The following is a 22,302-nucleotide window of genomic DNA, read 5'->3' as shown; positions in this document are numbered from 1 at the left end:
CAGCGGCCAGACGCTGTTGAGGTGGAGAGTAACAACATTTTGCAACAGCCTGCAGTACAGATTTTGTCTCTTAAAAGTAACAAGTCCATTAAAATACGCAAAAGTTATTTCTTTACGAATACGGCTTTCAATTTGCAAACGCTCTGTCCTGTTTTGCTTTGTTTCTGGGGTTGAGAGTACACATTCGCTCCGAGTGCGAAGCCGAATGAGTTTCTCGAACTCATTCAATTGCGGAAGTCATTCGGTGCTAATGACATTAACTATCGCTGTGTAGCAGCCGAATAATGTCATTCGATGTTAATGCCATTCGATTCGAATGACATTAAAACGCCCAATGTGACAGGGGTATAAGCCGCATACGGCTAAACGCGGGAGGGTCCAACCCTCATGTGCTCAGGTCTGTGGTGTCGCAACACACCAAACGCCTGCTGACAAAGACGTCCCTGTGGGGCTTGTAAATGTAACATTCTACTTGGGCGGAACACCGCATCTCTGGTTCCGGACTCATGAGGATGAGCTGTCATGCCAGGATGCCTTCAAGGACAAGCTCTGTGACCTCTTTGGAAACCCAACCAGTCGCCAACTGGCTCCAACAAAAGAACTTGCTATCATAGTGTAGTCTGCCACTGAATCGTATGTCTCGTACATATGACATGTGCTCTGTCCTCGTAGGAAAATTGATGAGAAAATGGCTGAGGTTGACGAAGTAGGCCACATCCTAAAAAGGATCGCGGGCAACACTTTCAACTTGCTGACCGACAACAATGTTTTCACCATTGACATCATTGTCAAGGAATGCTGCTGCATCATTCCACCGTTCTCCTGTCTCCCAAACACGGCTGCGACGTCATCCTGCATTGACCTTGCCACTGCACCCCCCTTCAAAGACAATGTGACGCATATCACTCACCGTGAGCTCGAAGCTGCAAGTCCAGCCCCGTTCCATCCATGCCCACTTGACCCCACCACTGACCAATCAGCACCAGCGATCTCCCTCATTCATGTAGTTGTGCGGCAAGAATTTGCCAATTTCGGTTTTCCTGCTGCTTGCTCTGTCTCCCGATCCGATGCCAGACCAGCACCGACAGCTGTGCCTCGCACTGACCTGTATTCTCCTCTCAGATTTCGCAACCCTGCTGGGCGGAGAACTCCTGACGACAAGCCGATCTGTTTTTGTTGCCACCGAATTGGCCATGTAGCTTGCTACTGCTGCACCTCCTGAACGTCCCCACATTTGAACTATGTACTTTAGCCCCTCTCCTCAACCATATGCTGTTTCTCGTCGCTACTAACCTTGTCATCTGTCTTCTACCTCTGATGTTTCTGCGGATGACACTCTGATCGACTGATCTGCCGGTACCCTTTGCCTCGAACTTCCTCTTCTCCCGCATGTTCATACCGAACTCCCGAACAACTTTAGTAGGACCACTTTCCTTTGCCTGCCGCCTAAAGCCTTGACTTTCGTTGACTTGCGATCACCTTTCCCTGTGCTCGATGGTGATTACGTCGTCATGCCTGTTCCTGATGTCCTTTTGATGTGCATATCACTGTGCCCCACTTCATTGTAATTGTTGCTGATAACCGGACATGCCACCCCATTGTCAAATTTGGACTGACTAAGGAAGTTCTGCCGCAAGGCATACCCCAAAGCAAGACTCTTTGCTTCAAGGGTTCAAATGGTCAACATGCTTTTACTACCTAGATGATGTTCTCGTACTTTCCAGTACATTTTTGAGACACACCTTGAGCGCTTATCAGCTATTCTTCAAGTCTTCTGCAAGGTTCGACTCCAACTGAATTCATCGAAGTGCACTTTGGTCGCTGGCAGATTATAGCGTGGCAGATTACAGTTCTGGGCCACCTTGTCAACGCTTCTGGTATTCAACCAGACCCGAAGAAAATTTGTGCCTGTCATGTCTTTTCCTGTACCTCAGTCTGTCAAAGACCTCCAAAATTTTGCAGGACTGCGCTCCTACTTTCGAAGGTTCATAAAAGATTTCGTAGCAATTGCCCGACCACTTACTGATCTTCTGAAGAAGAATGTAGTGTTTACACTCGGTCCCACTCAAGTTGCCACTTTTGCCCACTTCACCACCATTCTCACCACGCCACCTATACTGGCCCAGTTTGACCTGTCCTTTTCTACAGAAGTCTCTACCAATGCCAGTGGTCACGGGATTGGAGCCATCTTAGCCCAACATCAACGAGGACAAGATCACGTTATCGCCTACGTTAGCTGCCTCCTCACAGCAGTGGAACGCAACTGTTCAATTACAGAACTCGAATGCCTGGCTCTCGTCTGGGCAGTTTCTAAATTCTGCCCGTATTTGTATGGCACGCACGCACTTCTCAGTAATCACGAACCATCACGCACTCTGCTGACTTTCTTCACTCAAGAATCCTACCGGATGGCTTGGTCGCAGGGCTCTGTGGCTATAAGAATATTCCTATACAGAAGTGTACAAGTCGGGCCACCTACATGAATACGCAGACTGTTTTTCATGTTATCCAGTGGATTAAACACCCGCCATTACAAACACCTACACTGACGCTTGCGTTTGCTGTTTCACAACTGCTCAACATCTCCAATGAGCAATGCTGTGATGCCACCTTGCGCACCATCTATTGAATATTTACCTTTCTTCGAAGAGCTAGAGAAAAAGAAGCCAACTGCATGGCATGCGACAGCACGGACGCATGGAGAAGACAAAAGGGTAGAAGAAAAGACAGTCCGTCATGGACTGCATTCGATCAAATTACTGCAAATAACGTAAATACAGTTGTGTTTCATCATAGGCCGTGACCATTTATTCTATAATCTGGTGCCGAAACCTGCCGGTAGTACTCGCCGGGACTCTACACGCCTGGAGTGCTCATAGGGAACTTTGAAAGCGAAGACAGCACGTCGTAAGGACAGCAGAAACCTCCTCCGAAAGCCAGACGGTACGACCTGACTGGACCATCCGCCGTTACCCTTCGCTGTGCTAAGACACCTACTCAGCGTCCATCCGAGAAGGTGAGCGAGGCCACACATTGTTGAAACACAAGATGAACCGCCTCAAAGTCCTCAAAGACAAGCAAACGGTGCAACGCCAGATGAATACGCGTCTCATTAATGAAGCAAAAGCCGTGATTGAAAACGCTGACAGTGCAAAGATTTCATCTTTGATCGAACGACTACAAGCCAATAATATAGACTTGGACAAGCTTAACGCCGAGATAGAAGAAACTTGCACGGCACTTTACCAACAGCAGCTGTCCTGCAGTCTTCCTCGAAAGTTAGAGATAAGGACTTTCTCTTCCGTGGGTCTTCGAAGCACTCAACTTCAGTATGTGACAGCAGCATCAACCACGAAGAAAAGCTGAAGAAATTGGCTACAGAGAACCGATGTTATCGATGCATTGTGAGAGGACATCTTGCCAAAGACTGTTATCGAAATGTCAAGTGTGGAACATGCAGAGGAAGACACGTCTCCTCAATGTGCGATACCAAGTGGAAACCTAAGAAGACAGAACAAGAAAGTCCCGTAAATGTGAACAGTCTTCATACCAACTCTCGTTCGTACGTGGATGTTGAAGTTTTATTGCAGACATTTCGGGCATGGATCATCGGAAAAAAGCAAAGGGCCTACATTCGTGGAAATGTGGAGAGCGGAAGTCAGCGCAATTTCATTCATGAAGACATATCTAAAACACTTGGCTTGAAAGAACTTGGATCTGTCAATTTACAGCTAAATATTTTTAGACAGACAAGCTCGGTTACCGTACAACATCGCCTTGTCGAACTAAAGCTTCGCAGTCAGTATGACAATCAGGAGTACCTGGTACAGGTCATTGAAGTACCGTTCGTCTGTAAGGATGCTGTTCAAGTACCACTCGAGCATGACTTTGTAAGAACCGCTGAAAGCGAAGGACACCTTCTTGCAGATAAGCTCTTGTTACCGGGCATGGCTGCTGTTCCTGGTATTAGCCTTTTAATTGGTGCTGACCAGCTATGGCAATTCATGTCTGGAGAAATGAAACGATACCATGGCCAGGCAGACTTGGTGAAGCTGAGTTCTGCATTTGGATGGACGTTACAAGGACCACTATCGTTTAACACCTCTTTGGAAGCAGTACCCAACGCATGCGTATTGCGAGTAAGTGACTCTACCGACTCTATCGACAATCTTCTTCGGAGGTTCTGGGAGTTAGGAACATCAGGATTGTGCCAGTCGATAGCACTGGAAAATAAAGAACCTAATATGGTGCTAGAAAAATTTGAACACGATATCGCCTTCGTCAACGGTCGCTACCAAAGAAAGCTGTGGACAACTAGAAGATAACCGATTGCAAGCAGGGAAGCGACTGATGTGTTTCGGAAAGAAAATGAACAATCTGGGTCACGTCGAGAGAGTACCTAGCAAAATTGATGCGCAACCCTCTAAGCTCTACTACATGCCGCATCACGCTGTTGTGCGAAGCAACGCGACAACGACTCGAGTACGAGTAGTTTTTGACGCATCCGCTCACGATCCTGATTCATCGTCCCTCAATGACCGTCTCGAGAAAGAACCTAAGCTGCTAACCGACTTGGTTGCTCTTCTCATACGTTTTCGTAAGAACCATATTGCTCTGACGGTTGACATTGAGAAAGCCTTTCTTCAGATTAGCATAAAAATGGAAGACAAAGATGCGTTGAGATTCCTATGGTTCAAGGATATACTCTCTAAGAGAAAACCCGATCCTAAAATAGAGAAATGGCGCATGACAAGGGTGCCTTTTGGAACAGTAGCAAGCCCCTTCCTACTCAATGCCATACTCCACCACCTCCTGAAGGGAGTAAAGGATCAAACAGAAGAAACGGCCAAGTTGCTTGCTGCTTCTTTCTACGTTGATGACCTTCTTATAGCAGCCGATAGTGAGGATTCAGCGCAAAAAGTATACAGAGAATCAAATGCTATAACTGAAGACGCTGGAATGCGACTAAGAAAATGGTCATCAAATTCAAAACTGCTGAGAAATATTTCCACAGCTGAAGGAGATAGCGCCCCATCAGGAGCTATCAAGATATTGAGACTCCTGTGGGATCCTCTAACGGACAGGATGACAGTAGCTGCAAAGTCAGCGTTATGCTTCTTGGAAAAAGATCAAAAGCCAAGTAAGATATATGTTCTACAAGCTGCGTCAATGATATTTGACCTGCTCGGAATGATTGCAGCCTTCAGCATTCAAGCCAAGATATTGTTTCAGGAGTTGTGGCAGAGACAGGCAGATTGGGACGCAGATTTGCCTTCGGACCTTGCTTTACAGTGGCAAAATTGGTGCTCAAATCTGCAGCACCTTACTTCGACTATCCCACGTTGGGTCAAGACTGGGCTCGAAAGTCACTCCATGCAGCTTCATATATTTTGTGATGCAAGTCCGAAGGCATATGGAACTTGTGCATATTTGAAATTCCTTGACCAAGAGAGTTGTGCTCATAGCCACCTCTGAATGGCGAAGTCATGAGTGGCGCCTATTCAGAAAGTGACTTTGCCAAGACTGGAGCTACTTGGCGCTTTGCTCGGAGCAAGGTTAGTGAAATTTCTGAACAGTGCCCTTGAGTAGTGCATGTTAGAAACATTCTTTTGGATGGATTCCAAGGTCCCACTGCATTGGATAAAAGGGTCTCCAAAGAAATGGAAGCCATTCGTCGAGAATAGGGTGGCTGAAATTCAAGGCTGTTCCGACAAGAGCCAATGGTGACATTGTCCTGGGACTGATAATCCTGCGGATTGCCTTACACATGGAGTTCAGCTGCAGTTTCTCAAGACAAACGCAGTGTGGTGGAAAGGACCAGCATGGTTGACAGAAATGGAAGATGCATGGCACATGCAAACCCTTGAGGCAGAATTACATAGTAATGATATAGACTTAACGGAAGCAAAAGTCGTTCTACAAGTTTTACATGCAAGAACGTTGTTGCCTATTATGGACCTTGAACGTTACTCAAGCCTCACAAGAGTATTATGAATAACAGCGTGGGTATTTCCTTTCATCAAAAACTGCAAAATAACATGCATCAGGGACCAACCACAGCTCACAGCCAAAGACATTAGCTGCGCTGAAAATTATTGGATCAAGGTGGCTCAAGAGGATGTCTATGCAGAAGAAATCAATCATCTTGAAAAGGAACTACAGCTTCATCCTTTTCTCGACAGGGAAGGACGGTTGCATGTAAGTGGGCGACTGCAATTCTCACAGAAAGCAGAAGTTAAACATCCGATTTTGTTGCCTCCGCTTCATCATCTGACAAAACTTGTCATAAGAGAGTGCCATAAGCGTACACTCCACGGTGGTCTGCAAGATACCCTTACCGAGCTTAGAGAGAAATTTTGGGTACCCCGCGGAAGACAAACTGTAAAGAAAGTCATCCGAGGATGCAACGCTTGCATCAAGACACGGTTAAACCCCAGCAGCGCACCTGTTGCACCATTACCAAGTGAACGAGTACACCGATCTGATCCCTTTCAAGCGGTTGGAATCAATTTTGGTGGACCTCTCAACATGAAAGACAGTATGTTGAAGGGTTACATTGTGTCATTTACTTGTGCTGTCACAAGAGCAGTACACCTTGAATTAACCACCGGACTGTCAGCAGAAAGTTTTCTGCTCACGTTTCGTCAATTTGTATCGTGTCATGGATTGCCTGACGTAATATACACAGACAACACGCAGGCTTTCAAGAAAGCGTCAAAGGAAATTGCCACCTTGGTAAGAGTATACTGTTCAGTGGAGAGCTATGAGACTACTGCTCTGAAAGAAGAATAGAATGGAAGTCCATCGTAGAAAGAGCTGCATGGTAGGGTGGCTTCTGGGAGAGATTGATAATAACTGTGAAAACCAGCCTCCGGAAGATCCTTGGCAAGACAAAGCTTACGCCAGAAGCATTAACGATGGTATCGTATCAGGTAGATGCAGTAGTAAACTCCAGGCCTCTCACTTACTTGTCAACGTCACCAGCAAAAATGGAAATACTTACTCCGGCTCATTTCTTAACCAGTAAACGACCTACAAGCCTTCCTTACCACAACGAAGATGTCGATACTTCAGGGCCAAGATCTATGGTCACAAGAAAGTGGCTTCATCGTAATCAGTTACTGGAGCACTTTTGGAGAAGATGGAGGAGAAAATATCTTCTTAGCCGGCGTTCAGTGCACTATGCCAATGTTCAAGTTTCGAACAATCTGAAAGCTGGTGATCTTATGCTTCTTTATGAAGAAAATGCCCCACGACAACTATAGAAGACAGGATCAAAATATCAGAACCTGTTCGGTGAAGCTTCCAAACGGCTCTGTAATATGCCGACCCGTCCAGCTTCTGTACCTAATTGAACTTTCTTCGCTTTAACAGACTCTAACTGTGCGCCTTTCAGGGGTGCGGAGGATATTGAATACTTACCTTTCTTCGAAAAGTTAGAGAAAGGAAGCCAACTGTCTGGCACGCGGACGCACGGAGAAGACAAAAAAGTAGAATAAGAGACAGCGTACGTCATGGACTGCATTCAATCTAATTACTGTAAATAATGTAAATACAGTTGTGTTTCATCATAGGCCGTGACCATTTATTCTATACCATCATTGATAGCTTGTAATCTTTGCCTTCTGATTCATCCCTCACGCGCTCACTCTGTCCTCCATTCCTTTTCATTACCCCTTCCACCTTCCTTTTTGCTCGTTCTGAGCTGCGCTACAAGCCTAAAAAAGTCCCTTCCCTTGTTTGTCCTCTAGGATGGTGTATTATACCGCCGCAATGTTCACCCTGATGGTTCTGCCCTACTCCTCGTCATTCCTAAGCACCCCCGATCAGTAGTTCTCCACGAACTCTTCATGACTTACCTATTGCCGGTCACCTCAGCGCCTCCTGCACTTACGGCCGGGTTCGCCGGTGCTTCTTTTGGCCAGACCTTGTCCACTCCGCATGGAAATACATTGCGGCGTGTCAGAAATGCCAGCTCTGAAGAACACCATCGACGCTCCCTGCCAGGTGCCTTCAACAGCTTGATATCCCGTCGGAGCCGTTCTTTCGCGTTGGCTTGGACTTACTTGACACTTTCTCTCTATCAACATCTGGCAACAAGTGGGTCACTGTGGCTACAGATTATGCCCCGCGCTACACAATTACCAGAGCGCTCCCAACAAGCTGCGCCACAGATGTCGCTGATTTTCTCTTGCGCGGATAGGATTTTGCTACATGGAGCACCACGCCAACTGCTCACTGACTGTGGCCGGACATTCCTTTCAAAAGTCATCGCTGTCATCCTGCAGTCCTGCTCAACCAGGCACAAGCCGACACACCTTACCATCCGCAAATTGATGGTCTCACGGAGTGTCTGAATCGAACCCTGAAAGACATGCTTGCAAAGTATGTCTCGTCCGACGATACTGATTGGGGCCTTGCTCTACCCTATGTCACATCTGCATATAATTCTTCGCGCCCCGACACTGCCAGTTATTCGAAGTTTTTTGCGGTTGTTCGACTGAGAAACAACCTTGCCACTGGACACATTCCTTAATCCGCCACAACAGAGGCCAGTGAATATGCACTTGATGCCTCTAGCAGCCATCATCATCCTCCTCGGCCTCATCTTCAACAATGCGCGCTTCGGCACGTGTGTCTTGTGCCTCATGCTGCGAATTGCGAGATTAGAAGAAAATGGAAGAATAAAAAAAAAGAGGTTCTTTGGCTCCTGCCATCAGTCCGAACGGTTCTCAGGTCTTTTGCTCGCTGACTCACACATTGTTGTAGTGGACCTAACCTCGGCCCCTATAACGTAGTGAATGCTGTCATTTCAATGCTATGAACAGTTGCCCATGCTCGCCTCCTGACCTCCCAAGAGAACCAATGGCGTTTCTATAATCGACAACACAGAGACGTGCACTTTTTGCCTGGATCTCTGGTACTGCTGTCGTCCCCGACCTGTCATGAAAAACTCCTGTCTCGGCACACAGGCCCATACCAAGTGCTGCATGCCGTGACTTCAGTTACGTATAAAATTGCTCAAGTCAGTGCCAGTGCCTCATCTACCTCGCATTCTACTGATGTTGTGCATGTCGCATGTCTCAAACCCTATTACTCTCCTGTCAATGTGATCGTTCGATGCACCGGGACTGTGGTTCTGCTGCCAGGGATAATGCTACATGCATGCTGCGTGTTTCTTTTGGACAATGCGTGCGGGTACCCCGAAGAAGAAAATGAACTGCTCCCGAGTCTTGAGCTGTCAGCTGAACTGGCCAGCACTGCAGTTGTTTTTGTAAATATACTTTGTCAATAGTCTTTAGTGTTCAAATCCATAGTTTGCATAATAATATTGTTGCAGGAAGAAAGCAGTCCCACGAGTGTAAAATAACGTATATTTACAACTGGCGTAATGGCGTTCAGGCAACTGCCAGACTTCGTCTTCGTCTAGTCCAATCCAACTCCTTCGTTCCCTTCACCGTAACATCACCCTCCCGGTGGAGTAGCTCCGTCCCGGTGCAAATTATAGAGCCTCACCTAATGGGGGGACGTAGGGCTTAAGGCTGGCGACGTGAACAACATCGCTGGTGACGTTGCGATGCACTGAAGGCTGACCGACTGGGGCGATCTCGTATGTCACGTCGGACAGTTGGCGTAAGATCTGGTACGGACCAGAATACCGGGAAAGTAGTTTTTCCGACAAGCCAACGTGACGTGAAGGCGTCCAGAGAAGGACAAGGGAACCAGGTGAAAAATGGTACTCTCGGTGCTGAAGGTCGTAGCATCACTTTTGAGAAGCTTGCGAGACTGTGAGGCGATGACGGGCGACATCTCGGGCCTGGGCGGCTAAGTCAATAGCATCGCGAGCGTAACCAGTGCTGGGTGATTGTACTGCGGAAGGTAGCAACGTGTCAAAGGGCAAGGTGGAGCCGCGGCCATACAAAAGGTAAAATGGTGAAAATCCGGCAGTGTCGTGACGGGACGAGTTGTATGCGAAAGTGATGTATGGTAAAGCGACGTACCAGTCATGGTGATCGTCGGAAACGTACATGGCCAGCATTTCAGTTAGCGTGCGGTTGAGTCGCTCAGTGAGGCCGTTCGTTTGAGGGTGGTACGCGGTAGCAATCTGGTGTTCTGCTGCGCAGGAGCGGAGCAGGTCATCGACGACCTTCGATAAAAAGTAGCGGCCGCGATCCGTCAGCAACTGGCGAGGGGCGCCGTGGTGCAGGATGACGTCGTATAGTAAGAAGTCTGCGACATCTGTAGCGCAGCTGGTTGGTAGCGCTCGCGCGATGGCATATCTCGCGGCATAATCGATTGCTACAGCAATCCATTTGTTGCCTTTGATAGAAATTGGAAAGGGGCCCAGGAGGTCTAGGCCCACACGAAAGAAAGGCTCTGTGGGGATATCGATTGGTTGAAGCAAACCAGCGGGAGGCGTAGCAGGCGTCTTCCGGCGCTGACACAGGTCGCAAGAAGTGACATAACGGCGCACAGAGTGATAAATGCCGGGCCAGAAGAAGCGGCGCCGCAGGTAGTCGTAAGTACCGAGCGATGCCCAGATGTCCAGCAGTAGGAGCATCGTGAAGTTGCTGGAGCACGGCCAGTCGAAGGTGCTTGGGAACGACTAGGAGGAGCTCGGGCCGTCAGGATGAACGCTACGACGGTATAAAGTTCCATCGCGTAAGGTGAACATGCAGAGGGACGGGTCATTGGGCGAGGAGCTTAGGCGTTCCATAAGTGTTCGAATAACAGGATCTTTGCGCTGCTCATCGCCAATATGGAGGAAGTCGGATATGGATAGAACACTGATGTCCGAGTCTGCATCGGTATCATCCGGTTGATCCACGGGATTGCGGGACAGGCAGTCAGCGTCTTTATGCAGGCGCCCTGACTTATACATAATAGAAAATGTATATTCCTGTAGACGCAATGCCCAACGTGCAAGTCGTCCAGTTGGGTCCTTCAAAGAGGAAAGCCAGCAGAGGGCGTGATGATCGGTTACGACGCAGAAGCTCCGACTGAAAAGGTACGGCCGGAATTTCGCGACCGCCCATACGAGTGCGAGACATTCTCTCTCGGTAATGGAGTAATTTCGCTCGGGCGTGGAAAGAAGGCGGCTAGCGGAAGCGATGACACGGTCTTGGCCCTGTTGACGCTGAGCGAGGACAGCGCCGATGCCATGACCACTCGCGTCAGTTCGTACTTCAGTGGGTGCAGAAGGGTCAAAGTGTGACAGAATTGGGGAAGTTGTAAGCCGCTCAATCAGGGTAGAAAAGGCTTTCTCCTGCAGAGGTCCCCAAGAGAAAGAGACATCTTTCTTAAGAAGGTCAGTGAGGGGGTGAGCGATGTCGGCAAAATTTTTCACAAATCGCCGGAAATAAGAGCATAAGCCCAGAAAACTACGGACATCGTTTGTTGAACAAGGTACAGGAAAATGTCGCACGGCGTGAACTTTCTGTGGATCAGGTTGGATTCCGGCGGCGTTTACGAGATGGCCGAGCATTTTAATTTCACGGCGACCGAAATGGCACTTGGAGGAGTTTAGCTGAAGGCCAGCCCTGCGAAACATGGAGAGTATGGTTGTGAGGCGCCGCAGGTGGCTCTCAAAGTTCGGCGAAAACACAATCACATCGTCGAGGTAACAGAGGCATGTAGACCACTTCAATCCGCGCAAGAGAGAGTCCATCATGTGCTCGAATGTAGCTGGCGCGTTGCATAATCCAAACGGCATGACTTTAAATTGGTACAGACCGTCCGGTGTGACAAAGGCTGTTTTCTCGCGGTCCATCTCATCGACGTTAATCTGCCAATAGCCGGAGCGGAGGTCAATTAATGAGAAGTATTGGGATCCGTGAAGGCAGTCAAGAGCCTCATCAATGCGTGGCAGGGGATAAACATCCTTCTTTGTTATCCTGTTGAAGTGACGGTAGTCAACGCAGAAGCACCACAAGTTGTCTTTTTTCTTTACTAAGACAACCGGTGACGCCCACGGGCTACTGGAAGGTTCAATGATGTCCTTGTCCATCATCCTGTCTACTTCTTTCTGTATGATGGCCCTTTCTGTTGCGGAGACACGATATGGCCGCCTATGAATGGGGCTGGCATCACCGGTGTTGATGCGATGCGTGACAACAGATGTCTGGCCAAGTGGACGGTCGTCCAAATTAAAGATGTCCCGAAAAGATGACAGGAGGTGACGAAGAGCTGTTGTTTGCTCGGAAGGAAGGTCAGGGGCGATCATCCTAGAAACATCGTCCGCAGGCGTCGAGTACGGAGGAGTGATGACAAAGGTTCATTGGTACTGACGAAGGATTCAGAGGTCAAAGAAGAAATCTCAATTTCTTCCAAAGGAGTGATATGCGCTATGGCAATACCGTGTGGCAGCACATGAGACGAAAATCCAAAATTGAGGATGGGCACGCGAGCGCAGTTTTCGCGGATCCGGATTAAGGTGCTCGGTAGGGCAATATTGCACGACAAAACCACGTCAGTAAGCGCCGACACGACGTACTCGCCATCAGGTACGGGTGGACAGGACGTCAGGAGGACATTTGTAGCCGCTTGTGGAGGCAGCCTTGCAAACTCAGCAGAACATAAGCGGTGTGAAATACAAGTTGTTGCGTCGGCAGGAAGCGGCAGATCCAACTGTACAACACCTGCGGAGCAGTCAATTTGGGCAGAGTGTTTCGAAAGGAAGTCGAGGCCGAGAATCAGGTCGTGTGGACAGTGTTCAAGGACGACAAATAGAACGACAGTATAATGGTCCCCAATGGTCACACGTGCTGTGCACATTCCAAGGACAGGTGACGTACTCCCATCGGCGACTCGCACGGTGCACGGTACGGCGGGGGTCAGAACCTTTTTGAGCCTTCGGCGGAGAGCAGCGCTCATAACTGAAAGCTGCGCTCCTGTATCGACGAGAGATCTAACAGGAACGCCTTCAACTTCAATGTCCAGTAGGTTTCCACATGTAGGCAGGGTCAACAGAGGATTTGTGGGCCGGGTCGGAGTTGCAGTTTCACCTCCGGGAGCTGCACCGCCTAGTTTCCCGAAGCGAAGCGACCAGTTGCAGAAGGGGACGAAGAGCGGTGAAGGAGAGGCGAACGGGACCTACGACCTTGCGGAGACGGGGAGCGGCTGGCTCTTGGTGGAGCACTGTCGGCGTTGACGTTCCTAGTCGGCGTATAGGGCGAGAAAGTACGATTGTCTGGTACTTGGCGGTAGTGACTCGGAGACGACCACCGAGGAGGCGACGACCAATGGTTGCAGCAATGACCGGCGATGTGTCCAATACCGGAACAATTAGAACAGATAGGTTTATCATCCGCTGTGCGCCAGTCGGCTGGGTTGCGACGAGGGGGGCGGAAAGCTTTGCGTCTGGGAGCGAGTGGCTGGAGAAATCTGGTAGGTGTTTGTATGGCGGACCGAGCAGAGAGATGGAATGCCCAAACTTGCTATTTCCTCCCGAACGACCGCTTGTATAAGGGAGACAGCGGGCACGCTTTCCCGACAGTCAGAACGGACTGGAGCCGGAGCCATGGCCTCAAGCTCACGGTGAACGATGCGCGTGATTTCTTCCGGTCCCGTGGGCTGAACGAAGCGCGGCGGGTCTTCGCAAGAAGATGTCGCGGCGGTACAGTAGAACCCCACTGTTACATTCCTCACTGCTGCGTTTTCCCGGCTGCTACGTCGCTTCTCCAAATCCTAGCTTTGGAGAAGCCGTCGCGGCTCTGGACCTCCTCCGCAAGTACGTCGCACCTCACAGCGACGCTGACAGCAATGCGGCCTTCCAGGCTATTGAGAAACGTGTGGTGATTTCTAGCGAGTGAAAGAAACGGCAAGCCACCATTCTAGATTTATTCTTAAGTTCTAAGCGCACTTTGTGGAAATAAATTGTCTATAGTTGAAGCTGCACTTTTTTCATTCATTTTCGGAGCTTTCCTCACTGTTGCATTTTCCCGGCTGTTACGTTTTTTTTCCTCGGTCCGGTGAAAAACGTATGAGCGGGGTTCCACTGTATTGGGCAATCGGTCGAAAGTCTGAGCGACGCGGCGGCCCTTCGCTTGTTCGAAGCGCCGGCACTCCTTTATAATTGCATCTATAGTGGCACAATCCTTGCACATCAGGAGATTGAAGGCATCGTCTGCAATACATTTCCATATGTGACCAATCTTGTCTGCCTCGGTCATGTTGTTATCAGCCTTGCGACAGAGGGCCAGCACATCCTGTATGTAGACGACATAGGATTCTGTGGACGTTTGAGTGCGACACGCAAGTTACTTTTTTGCCGCCAGCTGACGACCGACAGGTCTGCCAAACAGGTCTCGCATTCTTTCTTTGCAGACATCCCAGCTCGTTAGGTCAGCTTCGTGTGTGTCGTACCATTGCCTCGCAGTTCCTCTTAGGTAAAATATCACGTTTGCTAGCATCATTGTTGGATCCCAGCTGTTGTTGTCACACACTCGTTCGTACATCGTAAGCCAGTCCTCGACGTCGGCGTTGTCCGTGCCACAAAATGTCCCTGGGTCCCGTGGATGAGTGAGGATGACCGTTGGCACGGGCTGCTGAGGCGTTGTCGCTTGTGTCGGTTGATTTGCCATTGTGGCGGAAGGTAGATGACGTCTGCTGCGAAGTTCCGTGATTGTACCCCGCACCTTCCACCAAAATGTTGCAGGAAGAAAGCAGGCCCACGAGTGTAAAATAACATATATTTACAACTGGTGTATATGGCGTTCAGGCAACTGCCAGACTTCGTCTTCGTCTAGTCCAATCCAACTTCTTTGTTCCCTTCACCGTAACAATATGTAACGTTCCAGTACACATTCATGAAAGCGCTGCTCCCACTGATAGCAGCATAAGGTGTCACTGGATCAATAAAACGTCGAAGAGAATGTTTTTCTTTTAAGTTTCAAGGTTGAACAAGACTTTCGTTTGCATGTGTCAATTTGCATAATTCTCTTTGAATTTGCCTTGGGACCATAGAAACAATCCTTTTAAGTGAAGCAATTTACTGTCAAAATTATGTCAGGGGACCCTTAAAGTACGGAAAGAATTAACAGAATGTTTACTCTAGCTATAGCAGTAATTGATGGCAAATAGGAAGAGAAAGGAAAGGAAACCACGAGCACTGTAACTGTCTCACTTTTCAGTTGACACAGGATTGCACCGACTTACCACTGGGTAAGCCAAGGCTAAAGAACAGCGAAATATTTCTCACAATGTCGTAATCAACGAGATGACTGCTTTCTCTAATGCAGCTGCAACGCTAGATAGAAGATAACTGAAGCAAACGGGAGAAGGGACAGAAAAGCTACAATAAAGGTGTTGCAGAGAAAAAGAAATGGGAGCACAAAAAAGCAGCAACAAAGGCAGATAGCTATGCATAAGAACACTTGAAATATAAAACACACACACACACCACATATTTCTGCATTTTTTCTACACAGTGTCACACACTCATGCCACCAATGGCATGAGCTGGTCAAGAGCATTTCTGTAGACTGTCACATATTAGGAGTTTAGGAATTGTTCCAATTCAAAGAAATGTTCACCTTTTGAATAGAAGCTGTTCTGATGCTTCTGGGTTTTTATGCAATGAAGAAGAAATGAATAGGTGCTTGGCTGAGTGAAAAATGTAACCAAGATGGTCCCCTAGGTCACATTTTTGGGTAAGGTAAACCAATGCATTGTCGTGGAAATGCTTTACTGCCATTTGAAACTGCCTGCTGGACACTGGGTATTAGCTAAAGTAATCAGTGCAAAATCCCTCCTCTAGATTTCCAGCTTCATTATTAGCGTGATCGAAGTTGCTGTGACATTGTATTAAAAAGACTGAAACTAGCAATATACTTACATCAGCAAGAGACCCTTCATTGGCAGCATCTACAAGCACTTGAAGCAAGCCAGCGAGCTCAGCACCAGTGATTGGCTTTCCTGAGGGTGGAATCACAACAAGACTAAGTTTTGATACAATGGACACATTTATAGTTGAACAAAAGACATGCCATACTGCATAGATAAAGTGAAGCCTGCTCACAAGCAGATTGCTTTTAGAAAACATTCAGGCAAAAACCAAGTTCAGCTGAATGGCTAGCCAACATAGCACTATACTATACCTTTGGCAAACACTAGGAGCTGGGCGCTTTGCATCTACTACCTTTTTAGTTGCTACCATCATAATGGGTATTGTGCACTAGCCTTAGAAGCACACTGGCCCAACTGAGGGCCAAATAAAAAAAGCTAATAGTTTTAACTTACAATTTGTAAACTCAAACAACAAAAGAACAAGTGAAAATCTCTAGTACCATTTCTTGTTAAATAATCTAATGGAGAAGACATGTTTGCTGCATGTGGGTTGCTCCAACATCCAGAGATCATTAGTCACACAAACTGCAAAACTCCAATTAGGAATTAAACCATATCGTGCGACGCCTTCCGGACGAAACATCTACTTGTGTGTTTATTTGCATTGACATCAAAAGTTGAAGCTCAAACATGGCAATTTATTGCAGGGTAGTTTATTGTATATCAACTTTGCAGGGTCATTAGTGCAGTATATATATTTCCAAAAGCAAAAACAAAACATTATTACAAGTTATCTGAAGGAAATTGTCGGTTGAAAAGCCACATTCTTCTTTTAAAAAAATATTTTTCAGATTTCTATTGCAAAATGACACTTCAACATTATATTTTCATCCGTGAAAAAAATCAAGACATTTCTCCAACCAGAATACTGCAAAAAATTAATGAGACATGGTAGCTGTAGATGCTTCATTTTTCCATTCACGCTCTACTGTTGAGGCTCACAATGTTTTGCCCAGATGATGAGCTTCTCTGGTGTAATGACAACCGAGCACTAGCCTTGGCTGAGTCAGCACAAGTTCAGTCTTCATTTTTGACCAGTGCTCAAGTGAAGGCTATGCTACCTATTTATGAGAGGCTGACAAGCAAAAAGCTACTGTTTCGCTGTATTCAGGGCAAACCGCAAAATGTGGCTGAGTCTCTAAACAGCAAGATTTGATTGCTGTGCTACAAAACAAGATTTGCTTCATACACTGTTGCAGAGCTGACCACTTATATAGAGATATTTTGGTGCAACAAAGGCCACAAATACTTTCAGAAGCTTCTACAGAAGTTGGGCATTCTTTCAACTCGGGAGTTGATCACTCTGGGCAACCAGAGAGACCTGACAAGAATCTAATGAATCTCTGGAAAATAGACAGTCGAATATAAATCTCATCATTGCATTGTAGAAAAGGAAGCCCGGCTAGAGGAGGAAGCTTGCAAGGATTTTCATGGTACCACCTATGCAACAGTAGAATTTTGAAGTTTTACATTGTTTCTTCTGGAGTGACTGGTCTGCATTTTGGAAATATTTCATTCAAATCAGTCACCTTCAAATGCAATAAGCACGCATTTAAACCTTCAATTTCGTTTTTCTTTGTTTTCAATCTTTGCTGTTTTTACTACTTATGCACAAAAATTCTACTTAATATGATTCAATCTTGGCCAAATTTTTCTTGGACATGCACAAGGATATATAAGACAGAAGGATCTGGACCTTATTATAATTTTCCAACAATTTTGGTGATGCTATTTTATGAAACCAGTCACCAATGTTCTTGATAACTGCAGCAGAAATTAAAAAAAAAAATTTCTTTAAAAACCTAGAACATTTTTGAGCTTATTTGTAATTATTTGTTCATAAGGAGCAATACAGGCAATTTTATAACATTCTTGGCCTGATATGAAGCCAAAACCTTGTGCAAGGGACACTACTCTTCTTACTTATAGGGAGCACAGAAAAATACCTAGATAGGATATTGAGAAATTAAACCATATTTGAAAACTGGAGAATGAACTCTACATTGTGCATAAATTTTGTCCAATTAGCTATATTATTAAAGAAAATAAAGGTCTAGTTTCATACAAATTTCTATGGTACCTTTTAACTTCAGATAATTCAAGCTAATTATGCATCCCCTGTGGAAGTTAATAATGGTAATGTCATATGTGAACTACACTCCATTTCATACATAGCAGGCTACGTTATGAAGCATACAAATACTTCTCTGACTGCTTGCATTTGCAACCAAAGAATAGTGTCATACTATAAAAGAAAGAGGTACAAGCCACGTACTTCAATGTAACATTGTCTCATACTTTTATGTCGCAAAATATGACGGAATTATTATATGGAAGGCATTGCAGATGTGAAGCTATTTACCAACACACAAGCAGAGTGACATGTTACTACACCCAGTGGCTACAGCATACTGCCGAAGCTTCCAACCAAAACGTAGTATGCCGCATGCTGGAAGCACGAAAGTATGCAAGTAATAAGTTATTTAATGTCGCCTTACATCCACATGTTGTAGTTATAAGATATAAGGTAGTGTAGCACCCCTTGCCTCGGGCCCACGTCGTAGGCTACAACTCGCTCCGCGTGCAGCGCCCAACAAGAAGGAGGAAGTTAGCTCCCGGCCGTGCAGCGAGTGCATCGCGATAAAAAAAAAAGAAAAAAAGTTCAAAACCCAACGCTGCCGAAGCTGGGTTTTCGTCGACTAGCTCCGACAGATTTGGAAACCCGGTAAAGAACATGCAGCTCCAACCCTCCGGCATGGATCCTGCCGGCTCTTCTGCTCTTCCTGCCAGTGACGATGGCCAGGAAGTCGCCCGACCTGGCAGCGCTGCAGTGGCCGCGTTCCAACACATCAACCTGCCATCATTTTGGCCCAACAGCCCGAACACCTGGCTCCTGCAGGTCGAGGCACACTACCATCTCCGGCATATCACAAGACAACAGACTAAGTTCTTACATCTGGTGTCCTCCTTACCTCTGGACGTCACCAAGGACTTAGTGGATGTTATCACGATGCAGGACTCTATCCATGTCTTCGACACGTTGACGGCTGCTATCATTTCCTGCAAGTCAGGGTCCAAGCACAGCAGACTCCAGCAACTCCTCGCAGCTACAGAGCTTGGTGAAAGTCACTCTTCACAGCTCCTTTGAAACATGCGCCAGCTTCTTGGCGAAGTCTCCCGCCTTTCAACAGGACAAGCTGCTGTGTGAGTAGTTCCTCCAGCACCTCCAGCAGAACATGGTCCCATTTCTCACGGCTGCAGGTGATGCACCATTAGACAAACTCGCTGAACTGGCTGACCGAGTGGTGGACTACTCGCGGGCCCCTAGCCTCAGCACCGTTACAACTCCGCCTCCAGCTACTGCCTCAGCCCCTACGCTTGTGAACATAGAGGGCTGTCTGCACGCCCTTGTCAGACGTCTCGATGACCTCACACCCTTCACAAGCCAATCTCCGTTGAGGTTCTGGTCTCGCAGTCGCTTCCCGGTGCCCCCGTGCTCTCCGCAGCTTCAACCATCAAACTCGTGATGTGACAGCTCATCTTCGGCTGTGTGCTGGTACCACCGCGTATTCGGCACCTCTGCTCGCAAGTGCACCCGTCCGTGCTCCTGGTCGAGAAATGTTGCGACCAGCAACTGACAGCGGCAAGTGGTGCCGGTTGAACGACGTGCCGCCTATTCTACGTTTCGGACAAGATCAGTGGCGCTTGCTTCCTTGTCGACACAGGAGCCCAGGTTAGCGTCACACCCGCCTCTTGTGCAGATCACTGTCGCAACAAACAGACCTGCCCGCTCCAAGCGATGAACTACGCCATCCACACACAAGGCCAACGGTCTCACACTCAACCTTGTATTGCGCTGTATGTTTTATTGAATTTTCATCCTTGCTGATGTCTCGCAAGCTGTTCTCAGCGCTGACTTCCTCAGTTTCTTCAGCCTTGCGGTAGACGTGCATGCTCATCACCCCATCGACCTCAACATGCGCCTCTCCATCAACGGCGTACTCAGCACTGCCTCGCCGATGGGGCTTTCAGTTCTCGCAGCTGCTTCACTGTATGCAAAAATCCTCGCTGATTTTCCCAATCTTACGAAGCCGCACACCGGACAGTCACCAGTGAAGCACTCCATCACTCACCACTTCGTGACCACTGGACCTTCAGTCTTTACTCAGCCCCACCGACTGTCTGGAGAACGACCGCCTCACCATCGCTAGCCACAAGTTTGAGCACAGGCTTGAACTCGGTATTGTGCGACCTTCCTCAAGCAACTGGGCATCGCCACTCCACATAGTGCCAAAAAAAGAGCCTGGCGGCTGGAGACCACGTTAATGACAGACTCAAACCTTCCTAGGTCGCTGCTCTTGCATCCGCGGTCCCTCCACTCAACCTGGCTTCCATCCCTTCATCACTCTGGGCGGTAGCATCTAAGCATGTTTACTAGACGGCTCCTCTGGCTTCTGCTCTATGGTGGGGAGCTCTGTATAGTGCCCCTTGCCTCAGGCCCGGGCTTCAGGCCACAACTCTTTCCATGTGCAGCGCCAGTCAAGGAGGAGGAAGTTAGCACCAGGCCATGAAGCGGGTGCAACGCAATATAAAAATAAAAAAGAACAGCTTAAAACACAATGCTGCTAGAGCTGGGTCTTCCGCACATTATTTCTGACAGTAGCTATTCTGTAGAAAGCTTCACATATAGAAAACAACTGCATGGCGAAACATGTAGAGTCAGACTTATGATTGCACTAGTACTTGTACAGCTTACACTGTGTTGCCTTCAAAGCATGATATGGAGTATAATTAACTCATTACCACCTCTAGTAAAGAAACTCATTACTCCCAATATTATTCATTTCATTTATTGATACTGTCAGCCCAACTTTGGGCTATTACAGGAGTGGTAGGTGACAATACAAAGCAACAATATATTTATAGGATAAAGAAAATAAAAGTACATTTTGGGGAATGCACTGATAGTAATACCATGGGAAATACAGCATGTAATACAATACCCAGGTGATTACAGTATTAACATTTGGCCGAGTTATGGTATGTGTACACATGTGCTTTTGACATTTTCGAGAAAGTCGCGTATAGATGACGTCTTCACTATTGAGTCTAATAGATTCCATTGTTTTATTGCTCTCGGAAAGAAGCTGTATTTAAAACAATCATTGTAAGTAGTAGGAGGAGGGATATACATGCTGTCGCGATGACGAAAATAGTTACTAGGAGAGAAGTGAAAATAGTCATCTTTATCAATTTTAACATGGCCATGAATTATAAGAAAAAGAAACTTCAAACGGTCATACTCAATTCTAGACTCTAGAGAGGGAAGTTCAGCAATTTCACATAACTGGGTAGGAGAGTGGGAACGACGATATTTGTTAAAAATAAGTCGTGCAGCAAGCCGCTGAATTTTGTCCAGCTTAGACTGATTAGATGAAGTGTATGGGTCCCACACAATTTTTGCATACTCCATAACTGGTCGAATCAAAGCTTTATATGCCAGGCATTTTACTTCGGGGGAAGCATTATACACATTTCTTCTAAGTGACCACAAGGCTTTCTGGGCCTTAGTAGATACATAATCAACATGTTCATTCCAACGTAAATCCGAGGTAAGCTTTAAACCCAAGTACTTAAATGTTGATACTCTAACGCGACACCTTCAAGAGAATAAGTGTAATCAATAATACTTTGTTTTCTAGTGATAAGACATGTAAACAGTTTTTTCAGAGTTCAAAACTATTTGCCAGCTGTCACACCAATTTTTTACCTTTTGCAAATTTGAATTTAAATCGGTCTGATCGGCAGGTGATTCAATACAGTTATATAATATGCAATCATCTGCGAAGAGTCTGATGGGAACTGTAATGTCTTGCGGCATGTCATTGATAAATAATAAAAATAACAGGGGGCCCAATACACTTCCCTGGGGTACTCAGACTCTACAGGTGAAAAGGAAGACCGGTATCCCTCACATGCGCGAAATTGGTTTTTATGGCTTAGGTAGGACGAAAACCATTTGGATAAGCGAGGGTTTTTGAATATAGTTTTCATTTTTAATAGCAACTTTGGGTGCAACACCTTATCGAAAGCCTTGGCCAGATCTAAGAATATTATGTCTGTTTGGCCTCGGTTATTTATTGTATATGAGAGATCATGAACAGTCTCTATTAGTTGAGTCACTGTAGAGAGTCCTTGACGGAACCCGTGTTGGTATTTGTTTAGGATATGGTAGTTGTCAAGGTAGACAAATAGTTGCTTAGATATTGTATGTTCAAGTAGTTTCGAACAAGTGCTAGTGAGGGAGATTGGCCTATAATTTTTAACGTCTGATTTGCTGCCACTTTTATGAATTGGGATAACTTTAGCACGCTTCCATGCGCTGGGAAAGGAACATTGGTTAATAGATGCTTGAAAAATTAGTTAGAAATTTAGAAAACCATTCTGCATACCTTT

The 22,302-nt window shown here is 46.8% G+C and overlaps 1 protein-coding gene across 4 annotated transcripts in view; it reads right to left on the bottom strand.

The window, feature by feature from the left end:
• The window catches only part of LOC126548475 (uncharacterized), a 215,144-nt gene that overhangs the window by 110,165 nt on the left and 82,677 nt on the right, over positions 1-22,302 (bottom strand). For all 4 annotated transcript variants that reach the window (XM_050196669.3, XM_072289373.1, XM_055063729.2 and 1 more), the window contains one exon: positions 15,836-15,915. In XM_050196669.3, the coding sequence (XP_050052626.1) occupies positions 15,836-15,915 (80 nt within the window). The remainder of the gene's footprint in view (positions 1-15,835; positions 15,916-22,302) is intronic.

Source organism: Dermacentor andersoni, chromosome 1 (assembly GCF_023375885.2).
Source record: "Dermacentor andersoni chromosome 1, qqDerAnde1_hic_scaffold, whole genome shotgun sequence".
Classification (NCBI taxonomy): domain Eukaryota; kingdom Metazoa; phylum Arthropoda; class Arachnida; order Ixodida; family Ixodidae; genus Dermacentor; species Dermacentor andersoni.
Note: the sequence above shows the minus strand (reverse complement) of the source record. Positions and strands in the feature narration are given on the sequence as shown.